Source organism: Sphaeroforma arctica (genome assembly GCF_001186125.1).
Source record: "Sphaeroforma arctica JP610 unplaced genomic scaffold supercont1.235, whole genome shotgun sequence".
In the NCBI taxonomy this organism is placed as follows: Eukaryota; class Ichthyosporea; order Ichthyophonida; genus Sphaeroforma; species Sphaeroforma arctica.
In genome coordinates, this window is record NW_014040323.1 from 69,527 (window position 1) to 82,098 (window position 12,572).

Here is a 12,572-nt window from a genome sequence, read left to right on the forward strand (position 1 = left end):
GTGTGTGTGTGTGTGTGTGTGTGTGTGTGTGTTTGTATATATATATATAAGAGAACCGTATAACTGTTACAATACGTAGTGCGATGGTATACTACATACAGTAGTCTTTCACTGGCACTCTTTATTGGTTATGTGTATAATTCACAATTAGTGCGTCGTGCGCATGTGTGCATGATCGAACCTCCTGCGCACATTCTAAAGTCGTGCACGAGTCTGTTACCATCGGCGATTCAAATCTTACTCTTCGTCCGGGTAGATGTATTTACAAATGCGCTTGAATACATGCACAGCTATGTTTTTTTACGAGTACATATGATTGTTCACTTCTATTCCAGGAACCGATGGCAATCCAAAACTACAACTATCCATGTTGCTCCTACCTGACTCTATGACAACCCTTGTCGCTGGCGCATCAGTGCTTCCCGCCTTTTCCTGTACGCGTCCAAGCACTTCTTGAATTGGCTGGACGACCGAAACCCGAAACGGATCGTATTCAGCAGGAAATCGCCCACTATCTCCTTCACCTCAGAGAAGAGCTTCGAATTCAGCAGAGGATTGCGCGGAGATGATACACCCAATCCTTTACTACTACTGACACTGTTGTTCGTGATCGTAGTGCTATTACTATTGGTGTGGGTACCTGCATCGCCCATATTCGAGGTGCTGCTGTCCGTATGGTCCAACGAATTTCTTTTCGGTTTGACAGTGGGTGTGCCAGCGATACTGCTAGGCGTTCTGTCAATAGGCGTTCTATCCACAGAATCAATCTGATTGGATGTTGGCCGAGCCTCCACCACACTCCCAGAAGAAGAATTAGGCTTCGAACCTTTGATCCTTGCCAGCTGAGGCACACTCGCTTTCAATGCTTGTGCATCACTAAACACCTTGATCAACCTACCACGAGCCTCATGTGATATATTCACCGACATGATCGCATTAGGAGCAATAAAGTTCTTGTATATCAACTTCGCTTTGGCCTCAACTTGTTCCGTTACCTGTGCGATAGGCCAGGCTAGCTGGCCCATACCGCCCATGGTATAACCCAGCGCTAAAACTCTTTCCAAGCTACTACTAGTCGCGTTGAACACAGTGGTGTTATTCAGCATATTCTCAAACTCGATGATTGCTTCGTAGCACAACAAATTCTCACTATTCCAACAGCTAACGGAATACTCCAGCAATGCTTGCCTCAATATGGGGTCACTCAGGACCAGCTCCAGATTGAACCGCGCAGCCGGTAACACCGTAAGAGAGGACGAAAGCACACGCTCGTTTGCGCCTAAAACAAAATTCTGACTGGCGGCTCCGTGCATATTCCAATTCACATTTGGATTGGCATTCATATTTGGGGATGCAATCGTATCATTCCCGTCATATTGGGGGGTGTTTGAGCTAGCACTAGTACGGGCAAAACGCCTCGCTGTATGTGGGCTGTGAGTTCCCCAATCGGAAATTCGGGCCATAGTCTGTCTCAATCTCTCGCGTTTACTACCATTGTGTGTATGGTTCGTGGTATGGTTATTAGTAATTTGGGGTTGGACAGGAGGTGTTCTCAATGCTTGATCTACCAACAAGCTCTCCTTGGTCCTAAGGAAATCTCGTCTTCCCATAATTGTGTTAGTATTAGTGTCAGTACATGTAGTGGTATTACTATTGGTGTTCACGTTGATATTGGTACCAGTCCCAAAATGGGATACGCCATCCGGGGTCGGCAACTCCTTAACCGCGCCATGACTCGTATCAACGCCCACTCTAGGTCTATATAAGGAACTTTCGGCGGTTTGATGATCACCCCTATCTTCATTGCCCCTACTGCCATGTATCAAAACATGCGGAATATGTATGTGCTTGGATGCTCCAAGGTGTGTGTGCCGACCACCGGAGGCATCGAACCCACTACGAAAGGGTCGTTTAATAGCCTCCACAAACCTGTGTACCACACCCATATGCTTGTCCTCTTCCCCATCGTCTTGCACACCACCGTCTTCAATTTCATCGCTTCCCAACGCAAGCGTACTTTCTTGGGCATGCATGTCTCTGAGCGGCCCCTGGCCTCGTGTCCGCACAGCCGGGAAATTCAGAGTACTCGTTTCCAGCCCTACGCCCATATGATCATACGCCTCACCCGTCTCCTGACTGTCCTGCGACGGATTTCTTATTGAAGCCGGGGTTTCCTCCGATAAACTGCGCTTAGTCGTGTAATTGGGCCCCTCTAGGGCTGATTTGTCCAACTCCCTATCGTAGTCATCACTACTACCAATATCTTCCTCCAGCGTTTTAGCTGCGCACAAACTGCCGGCTAGCAGTATAGAGTGTCCCAAAGAATTCCCACTCATGCTCGCAGTGGGGCCTATATTTGTAGTACTATTGATGCTACTTGTCGTTGTCTTGACGCTGTGGCTTGTGCTGATGTACGATCCCTTCCTGGACTCAGCCGATGGCGGGCCGGAAGTAAACATCGGTACTGAATGGATGGACGTGCGCGATGCGCTCATGCTGGAACGGTTTCCCATCCCACTTGAGCCTTGTCCTGTTTGCATATTCCCTAAGCCAAGCCCTACAGCACTTCTACCCATTAAGGCAATACCGTTCGCCTGGTCGACATCGCTGTGGCTGCTGTCATGGTACCCTTCGCCGTTTGCTTTGATGGCAAGTTCGTGGAGCTCCGTCTGGTTTAGCATGTGGATGTCACCAAAATTCCCCATGGGGCCAAAGATATCCCCTAAATCCGGATTGAACAGAAAGTAATGCATCCACAGAGCCATCATAACCGGCACAACAAGCAGCGGTAAGGAATATGACAGATCCATGACATAGGTACCGATACTATTGTCCGACGACGACCAAAAATCCATCACTGTATTGAGATTCACCACCACGTCGACGCCCATGCACACCATGTACGTGTACGTCGTGACAGATTGGAAGTAGCCGTCCTTGACTATAGCAATATAAGGCACTGCTGAGACCACCACAATCAGCAGATATACGAAGAACATGTAATTGTTGATTTGTTGCCCTGTGTGTGTCAGACACAGACTGGGATCCGTGATACGGGTCTCCAGACACCGCTCCTGTGTTGACTGAGCGACTGCTTCCGCGTCCACCACAAAGAACATAGGCAGGAAGTGCAGGGTTCCCGCAATAGTCGTGAATGCTGCAACTGTGGCCCAGTTCATCAGCCACTGCCAGTGCCGCATTAACCACGGCGCGTCTGGGTCTATTTCGTCACTGTCTGTGACCTCTACGACATAGGACTCTCTCGAGAGCGCCGCTATTGAACTGTCTGAGGGGTTGTACGCATTAACCTGTGCGTGTTTAGGCTCGGAGACCGTTTCAGACTCGTCCTCGTGCTCGTGGTCGCCGTCGTTATGGTTCCCATCTTCGTATTCCTCTCCCGCCAGTACGATATCCATGGAACTTTCGTGGTCCCACATTGTACCGATATCTCTATCCCGTGGTGATCCATAGGTAGTACTGAAGTCTGACCGTGCCATACTACTACGTATTTCCCCTTGCCCTTCGGTTTGTATTTGGTACGGTTGATTTGGTCTGTGCTTGTCCTGTTGGTGTTTACCAGGGTCGGTGCTGGTTTGACCAGTATGGTTGTCATCCATAAAACTAATGCTCTTCTTGTCCGAGTCTCGATGCTCACAATCACTCATACTAACTGGACGGCGGGATTGCGGCAATTCAACCATACTCAGGGACTCCACCTTCACATTAACACGTGCATTATTCTCGCACGTACACGTATCTCGACAAGTGTGTTTGTGGCAGCTGTTCGCAGGTTTCGTACCTACATACTCACCACTCAGGGAAGTATCCATAGTCTTACTGTCACCCATCTGAGCACCATCTCCTTCCGCATTTGTACTGGCATGAGTGTCAGCGATGACATTCGTATGCCTGTGCTTATTCGTATGTGCTGTGGCACCATCGTATTTGTATGCACCCGAACCCAGCTGTGAACCCCCACCTTCCTCTTTGCCACGGTTCCCCTCAGCCTCCTCCGACCACGCACCACCAGCCATGCCGCACTCGCACACAAACGAATCACCAATGCACACATTCACACGCCCACACGCAGGGCATCCGCAATTCACAACCCCGGCTGCATTTGCCGGTACGGACAGTCGATGCGCAACATCTGGCGATCTATCGGGCCTCGTACACCCCGAATTCACGGACATAGTACCACACTGACTGGCACCGTTACTATTATACAATCCACCTTTTCTGCGAATGACTGTCTCCTTACTATCGCCCCCTCTGCCACTAGTACTCCCATCAATGGTGGGACTGGTCTGTGGGGTTAGGCTGAGCACATTATGCGCATACTCGCCTCGCCGGTCACATTCATACGACCTCTGCCGGGACATGGATCGTGCCAGATGCTTGCGTTTGTCGAAATACACAGCTGCATCGCTCATAGTTCTATGCACCAGACTCCTCTTCCTATTGGTATTGCCGTCACCTTCCTCTGCATCCACGTCACTCTTGGCCCCACTGGCGGCCCATTTTCCGTCCTCTTTCACGGATTGACTCAAGTACGGGCGCTTGTTCCTGTGTGACCGTCGCAGAGGCGGTGATCGGCTTAGCCCCTGAAATATCTTAGATCCTGTACTGCTATAACCAACGGTCCTATCACTAGTAGTCGTCCGCGCCCTCTGGCGTCTAATGATTTCCTTCCAATGCTCAGAGCTACCACTTACATCGAATACATCGCAGTCTTGGTCTTTGTGAAGAAGTATTTGTCGTGCTATACTTGATTGCCAATTCGCGGGAAGGTTTATCTCTATCTGAGGTATGTTGGTAGCGTATTGTACATTCATGAGGGCTAGTTTGTATGCTAATGTCTGGTGCCACAGATAAAGGCAGTAAACAGGCCCCACCATGTATATACCTAACCATCTAATCAGCATAGACGGATACGAGCACACCCAGTCTGCATCAATTGCACACATGGTGAAGATGAAGCCATCTAAGATAAACCACGCGCTAATCACAAACGGCATGGCGTACGACCGATGTACCAGCGGCTCCCACTTGCGGAATACAATTAGGGCTGTGACGCCTATAATGAACCATATCATGCGAGACAGACTCGTCCAGTACTGCTCGTGATCCACAAAGGTCTCGCACTCATAGCTCTCTTGTGTGTGTGTTGATGTTGTGCCGCTACGATAGTCGAAATGCTCATTCGTTTGTACATAAGTATCTTGGTCAGTGTCATCAGCTGCGAAGCGCCGAGTCAGGTGGTATACGTATGACAAAATGTCTGCACTTTTACCAGAACTGACTTCCGGGGGCCTTGAAGGCGTGAGAAAGGGTGCGTACATAATCAAACTCCGAATATGTCATGTATTTACTTATATATATTTATATATGTATATACCTATATATATATATATATTAAAAATATTTATATTTATATATATATATATATATATATATATATATATATATATATATATACTATATANATATATATACCTACTATATAGACAACGATATATATATATATATATATATACGATATATATGTGTGTGTATGTTTGTGTGTGTTTGTGTGTGTGTACTTGTATATGTGTGTATGTGTACACACGGGTATACTTGAATATGTATGTATGTATGTGTGTGTGGGTATATATATAGATATATATATAAATATATAGATAGATATATATATATGTGTGTGTGTGTGTGTGTGTTTGTGTGTGTGTGTGTGTGATAATCGACTCAATGTGTATAAATACACAAATTACATATGTGCGGTTGCTGTGAAACAGAGTGCGAAGCGGTGTGCTTCCGAATGCATAGCCGTAGGTGGGTCCGACTGGCTTTAGCTGATTGTTTGAAGTTGTTTCGCCATGCTTACGTATAGGACGGAATCTGTTACGCTCAACTTTGAAAACGTAGTGAGTGCCTAGCTGAAGTTGATAAATAGGTACACCTCACACCTGCGTCAACACGATCATCAGTTCATCACTGAGCATTTGTCTGAACTTTAATATGTAATTCTCAAATTTATATATTATATCGATGTATTTCCATCATGTGTTGTCGATTTACTGTGTCTCGGCCTCTGGCCGAAGTAAAACGTAAACCTATATCAATTCCATGTCTATACGTTAAAACGCAAAATGTATTGGGTCATGACTCATGACTCATGTTTTTTTAATAAAAAACAAACAAGAACACGTATTTATGTTCAGTTGTTGATTGTTGACCGGTCTGAAGAATTCTCTTTGACAGTCTTCATTTTGCGAAAATGGGATTTCATAACTTATGAAATTTTCAAACGATTCGGGGACCCAATTATTTGAAAATCACCCTGATGAATGGGTAAAAAGACTTTCAAAAATTGATTTCTATTTTGGATAGACCAATAGATTTTGATCAAATTTCACCGCGATACATAGTCCAGTAACATGTTACCAGTTTATTTTTTAGATTATTCCGTACTTGTCTATCCTACCCTTTTTTTCGCAATTGGGCAGCCGTTTCATCCTTTTTGGGCCTCGTCCATCGGGGTTTCATTTTATGGACATGGGACCGCTGTGGGTTTTTGAATATTTGTTTCTAAAATATGATTGGCTATGCAAAACAGCCGGCTACTAGCATCTAAGAGGCAAAATCCGCTGTTCGAAGACCTGTCCAATTGGGCGGATGGGTAGGATAGACAATAGAGAGTTGAGACTCGCCCTCCAAAATTGCTTTGAACCGAAACTTGTTTTGAATATTTGGATTGTTTCCAAATTGTCGAACCCATGAAAATATTTTTTCAATACATAATGAATTGAGACAACCAATGAAATTTCAATTTATCCACATGAGTCAAAAAAATTATTTCGAGTTTTTTTTAGTCCGGGGCTGGCGGTTTGAATAGTAAATACAGCCTTTCTTTTTTTTTTAAATAGTTTTTATAGTTTAGAGACAAAAGAGCCTTTGTTGATTTTTCGATTGTTTTGAAACAAATAGGCAACGTGCTACTACCATGTGTATATGCTCTATTATTATAAATATTATTATATTTATAAGAATAAAACAACAATGTCAATCATAAATATATAACCAAAAAATGGGTTGTAAACGTGAATGGTTGTAATCAGGTGTATTTTTATTTTTTTATTTTTTAGTCATTAGAGTTTGGATGACGAATTGATGACCGACGGGCGACGGAAGGTTGGGACACTTCGGACTTCTTCCCATTTTGTATTTTATAAATAATTGTTTAGCAACTTTTTGTATTTGTTTTTTTATTTTTTTATTTATTTTTATTATGTACAGTCCTCTTTATATGTCCAGTTCCCGGGATTGGCAAATATTTGGACATATAATGAGGTTAAACAAGTCTGGGTCAGTTTCATACCATCAGGTTCGGGGTCCAATCTATGGGAGTATGGGTCACACCAGGAGGAATTCTAGGCTCTCTCATTAAATACTCCTTCCCTTTCGTGACGAGCAAGCCCTGACTTGCACTAAAACCAGCTTCTCTAACCTTACTGACCCACTCAATCAAACGCTTTTCGAGCTCGTGATGTGTTCCTCTCCTTTCTCGATATTTCTTTTTTATATGTACCTCATAAGACTGACTGAGTATCTTCTCTCCGGACTCCATGAACCTTCTTATCCCTTACGATAGTTGTCTTTACATGATAGGTCTAAGCTGTATTCCGCGTTCTAGATTGTACGCACGATGACACCTTTATCTTTGTTTGTTAGATTGATTCTTTTTGTTGTATTGGAGCTCACCTTTGATAATACAGTCTGTTTATATGTTTTCTTCTTCTTACCTACAGTGAGCTTATCTATTATCATACTAGATATTCCTTTCATACCAGACGATTCATCCTGCTTTGGCGTCGACTGTGGTTTCGATCCGCCTGGTTCACTCGTTGTAGGTCCGTTTTGTGTCAATTCGTCTGGCTCTCTGTCTGTTATTAGTGAAACCAGACTCCCACATGTCATTCGGTGGCTGGCATTTATCTGTAGACAGGCAGTAACCGATAATATTTGAGCTATACCCCTCACCAAAGGCATGCATACTTCGATCGCAACCAGCACATTTGTGTACACCACCCACTGGGTGCGTTGTAGTGCATCCTTTCGCAGAACAGCGTTCACCACTAGAAGTGGCTATCGTCGGGAAACAAAACATCAAACCAATAACTAGCGCATGGTTAAAGCAATACATATGTTGTATACGTTGTGGAGAACCTGCTGTACCTGAAAATGATCTAGATGCCTACCCCTAGGTGGGGATATGGAGAGAGGTAGTATAGATAGATCATACCCGTGGACACTAGAGATGGTAAGGGATATTTCCCAGCTTCAGTAGCCAACTTGGTGATGGTGCATGTCTGTGGCTAGGTGGACCCAGGTGACAGCAGGGATGCCGAGGGAGGGGGTCCCCTATAAAATAGAGGTGGGGGTAGAATCCTACCTTCTCATCTTCCATAGCCTTTAAGCACCTCTCACACACTTGGGCTGTACCTGAAAATGAGGTACCAGTCTGCATCGTATGCAGACAAATATGGCACAGTATATGTCGTCCATCGTGCGGTACAAGTGATGACTTCAACTACATTGGAGGTCCTAAAGACACGTGGTACGGCGTCAAGCGAAGATGTTGCTTTGGCATTAATAAGAGCCCTAAATGCCCTGGATGTAATAAATACAAACTTATATACATTTTATTACATGTAATTATAGAGGACACACACATACATATATGTATATGTACGTATGTGAAATAATATATAATACTAATTTTATATTTATATATATTAATATATTATTCTTATTCTTATTCTTATTCTTATTTATAATATATATATATATATATATATATATATATATATATATATATATATATATATATATATATATATATATATATATATATATATATATATTATAGTTTTTCTTAATATATTCTATATATATATATATATATTTCTATATTGCGGTTTGTTTTTCTAATATCTTCTATTCCAGATTCCACAGTTTATTCTATACCGTTTACTTTAGTTGATCAGCCTTTTATTTTGATTGACAAGGTCTCGCTAAATTAAAATCCCCGGGCGTATCTCCCGGTGTGAACAATTTGTGAGGGGTAGTGGTTCAGCACACTTAACATTGCACACCTGATTTTTCACAGGAATGTGACTTGTAACTTGTTGCATACGAATGGTGAATTATAAAAGACCTTACACGGCTTTCGATGTTAAATGTTGGTTTTTCTTATAGTGAGTTGCGATCTAATGACAAAAGTAGAACGCTGACTCCGTCCTTAGAATTCACAATCTCCCATGCTAGAGTATCCACAGAAATAAGGACAAATGAACCCAGATTCGAAAGGATATAGACAGCCATTTTCCTTCACTTGCGCGAATTGCTCCTCAACGGTGCGTTCATATTCCTCACTTCCCTCGTCGTTGTCGAAAGTAGCGGGCAAATTGTTGTCAGCCATTGCGCTCTCCTTAGCATACGCGTTAATGGCGTCACAAGAATCTTCACTACTTTGTCCAAAGTATTCGATGTACTGCTCGTATGCTGCGCACATTCTGTCAATGGCTATTGAGCTCGGGGTCGACGCTGTAGAGTATGGGCAGTAGAAACTGGCAGGGGTGTCAATATCGCAAAATATTGATTCCGCATTATTCAGACGTATTGCCTCAGCTTCAAGTGCCGGCTGGCCATCATCACTGGTGCATTTGCTTTCGTATGAATTGTAAGAGCTGTAAGCACTTCTTGGCATGAATGAGTTTGTCATAGTCTTCTCGAATGCGAAATTGTTCGATTCTTTGCATCCTCTTTCCTTCTCGATCTGAGCCAAAGAATAGTATACGCACATCAAGTTACCGGCATATTCCTGACCCTCCGCATTGCATCTACTTCCAGTTTCTTCACAGCAAACACTGCCGCAGAATGAATACTCACCTGGACAATGTGGATCCTGACTACACTTCGTCGTCTTTTGAAAGTTTAGATCGGTGTTAACAACCTGGTTGGACTTTGCGCACACAGGTTCACCCCCAGATGCTCTTAAATCGTGGTAGAGACAAGTGATGGTGTCCGGTTCTGCTTCTATCTTCTTGCAGCATACTTCCTGGCAGTCTTCGAAGCTCTCAGCGGCAATGTACGTGTCGCGCTTCTCTTCATCGAGCTCGTAGCCGAAGCCACAATAAGTTCTTCCAAATACCGATTCATTTAAGTATTGCTCTTCGAATGCCGACTCGTTAATCTCTGCCACACACGTCGTGGAGCAGATGTCTTGTAAATAAACACTTGTCTCTTCGGCGTAGCGCCGCGGACCAGAGGTCCTAATGGGAGGATAAAGAGGTCTCTTGGCCCAACTGTTGGTCACAGGCTGGGGGTAAAGAGCCGCCTCTGCTACTGCGAGTAGCAGAATTGAGACGGCGATAGTAAAAATATCAGCTAGCATCTTGTATTATGTACACAATAAAATTGAATAGAAAACAATGATAAGAAAGAATAAGAGAAGGTGCACTTTTATAGTGCGGAGAATCAAGAAGTGAAGATGACCAGTTGACCACGAATACATTATTACTAGTTTGCGTCCGCCACGAGTCCACCGCAGCTCGTCCAAAAGAAGTATACAACTTTATTTAAAACTGCTTTTGAAGACCCCTAAATAAACATCACAAAGTTATCATCTATTTTGTACTACATTTTTTTAATTAAAACAAAACGAATCCAACCTAATTTTTCATTTCTTTGTTCAATTTTCTGAAGGCTATGATTTGTTTACCCTAAAAAAACCAAACAATATAAATACATACAGATAAATAGTTATTTGGATACATTACTCACATATTTATTTTAGTTACATTTTTTTAAACTTTTTTTCAACTTGTTTTAAAATAAAAATTTAAATCCTCCTTAACAACTGCTGTTGTTGACAAAAGGTTTTTATCCATCAGCCATCAGATGTGAAGATAGTGAGATGACAGATCATCTCTGGCGTTCTGGCCCTAAATGACAAATGTCACCCTGTAATACCGGATCCATTGCTCGACTCAGACAAGTCTCAGAAGTCAGTAGACTACTACTCTCTAATAGAGCTAGAGAGGTCTCTCTAGAGTAGTAGAGGAGAGTAGTTACATAGAAACTCAGGGAGTTAGGCTCGGCCGTTACGGTTACCGGGGTAAGCCATTATGGTCCGACCCGCAACCGTCCGTCAATATTCAACTATTTAGTATTTACATACCGCGAGAGCGGCTATATTTTTTTTATAAATATATTATAGTATCCAAGCGCGCGACTAAAATTCACGCAAAATGGTTTTTATAAAATATATGATTTTTTACTAAAATGTAAAAAGAAAAACAGTATACATATGCACAATCTTGACTGAACACCATCATTATTGATGATGATGATGATTCTGTCAGAGTCAGATGTGTGCAGTACATATGCAGATTGCAGTGAACTGAGTGAAGCAGTGTGCACTGTATGTACAGTGTAGCGTTGTAGACTGCAGTGTGGCTGTAACTGGCTATGCGCCTGTGCCCTGTGGTCAGTCTAGGACTCTAGTGTCTGTGCATAATGTGTTGTGAACTGCGAGTGCACTCTGTAGACTGTAAATAAATAACTGAAGGGGAATACAAAAATCTCTCCTCGTTGTCTCATATATATATATTTATATATATTTAAACAAATGAATCAAAAAGGAGGAAAAACAATCACTTCTTGTCTGGGGACTGGGACGACTTCGGACTGTGGGATGACGACATGACGTCTGGGTCTCTGGGAGTCTACATATTAGGTCTCTGGGACATGAGCCTAAAATATCAATAAAAATGAGGTACATAATGAGCTCGTCTGCTACATCCTCGCATATTCGTGTTATTTATTTATTTATTAATTTATTTTTAAAAAACCAATTAGCCTTGATTATAATATTTGGATAAAGGCTATGATATGCGCATATTATCTATATTTCAAACCAATGGTATGAAACATAAAAAACCATAAATAAAAATGTATATATAAATAGAAATAAATGCTATGATAAATAATCAGTAGTAGTAACGGTTGAACGTATAAATCTTGGTGATTCATTAAGACTGCGACCACTAAGTCTGACTTTTGGTTCTGCGACCACTGTCTGACGCTCTTGATAGACGCGTCAACATGCATCGAGCGCAAACATGATAAATTGCAACTGACGCTATACTACTGGTACGATAGCTCTGAAAATGGTAACAAAGCTCAAGGACAATACTATTGATAGGTGTGAACAATTATTTGTGCCTGTGAATTATCAAGTTCACAATATCTCTTATGGCAGGATATGTGACAACGTCTCCTGTGACCAGGATGCGCTCAGGAGACAAAATATCGAACTGGCATGTATTGTGAAAAAGCGATTTTCGGGTATCACCCGATTACAATAGTGTCAAAAAGAGTGTCCAACGTGTGCGTTTGTAATTTTTGATGTTATTTCGTCCTATTTGGTATAGTTTAAATTACAGGGTCTTTCACGCATACTTGCGAAGTTACACAACTATATGTATGGAAATATACGTCCTTCAAAACAC

General features: G+C 42.5%; 2 protein-coding genes across 2 annotated transcripts; both read right to left on the minus strand.

Moving 5' to 3' along the window:
* Nucleotides 1-82: 82 nt before the first annotated feature.
* SARC_04282 (hypothetical protein) lies at nt 83-5,403 on the minus strand. The gene has a single exon (XM_014301900.1). The coding sequence runs from the start codon at nt 5,340-5,342 to the stop codon at nt 387-389; it is 4,956 nt and encodes a 1,651-aa protein (XP_014157375.1). The 5' UTR covers nt 5,343-5,403; the 3' UTR covers nt 83-386.
* A 3,524-nt stretch (nt 5,404-8,927) lies between these two features.
* On the minus strand, nt 8,928-10,482 carry SARC_04283 (hypothetical protein). The gene has a single exon (XM_014301901.1). The coding sequence runs from the start codon at nt 10,451-10,453 to the stop codon at nt 9,299-9,301; it is 1,155 nt and encodes a 384-aa protein (XP_014157376.1). The 5' UTR covers nt 10,454-10,482; the 3' UTR covers nt 8,928-9,298.
* Between the last annotated feature and the right edge of the window lie 2,090 nt (nt 10,483-12,572).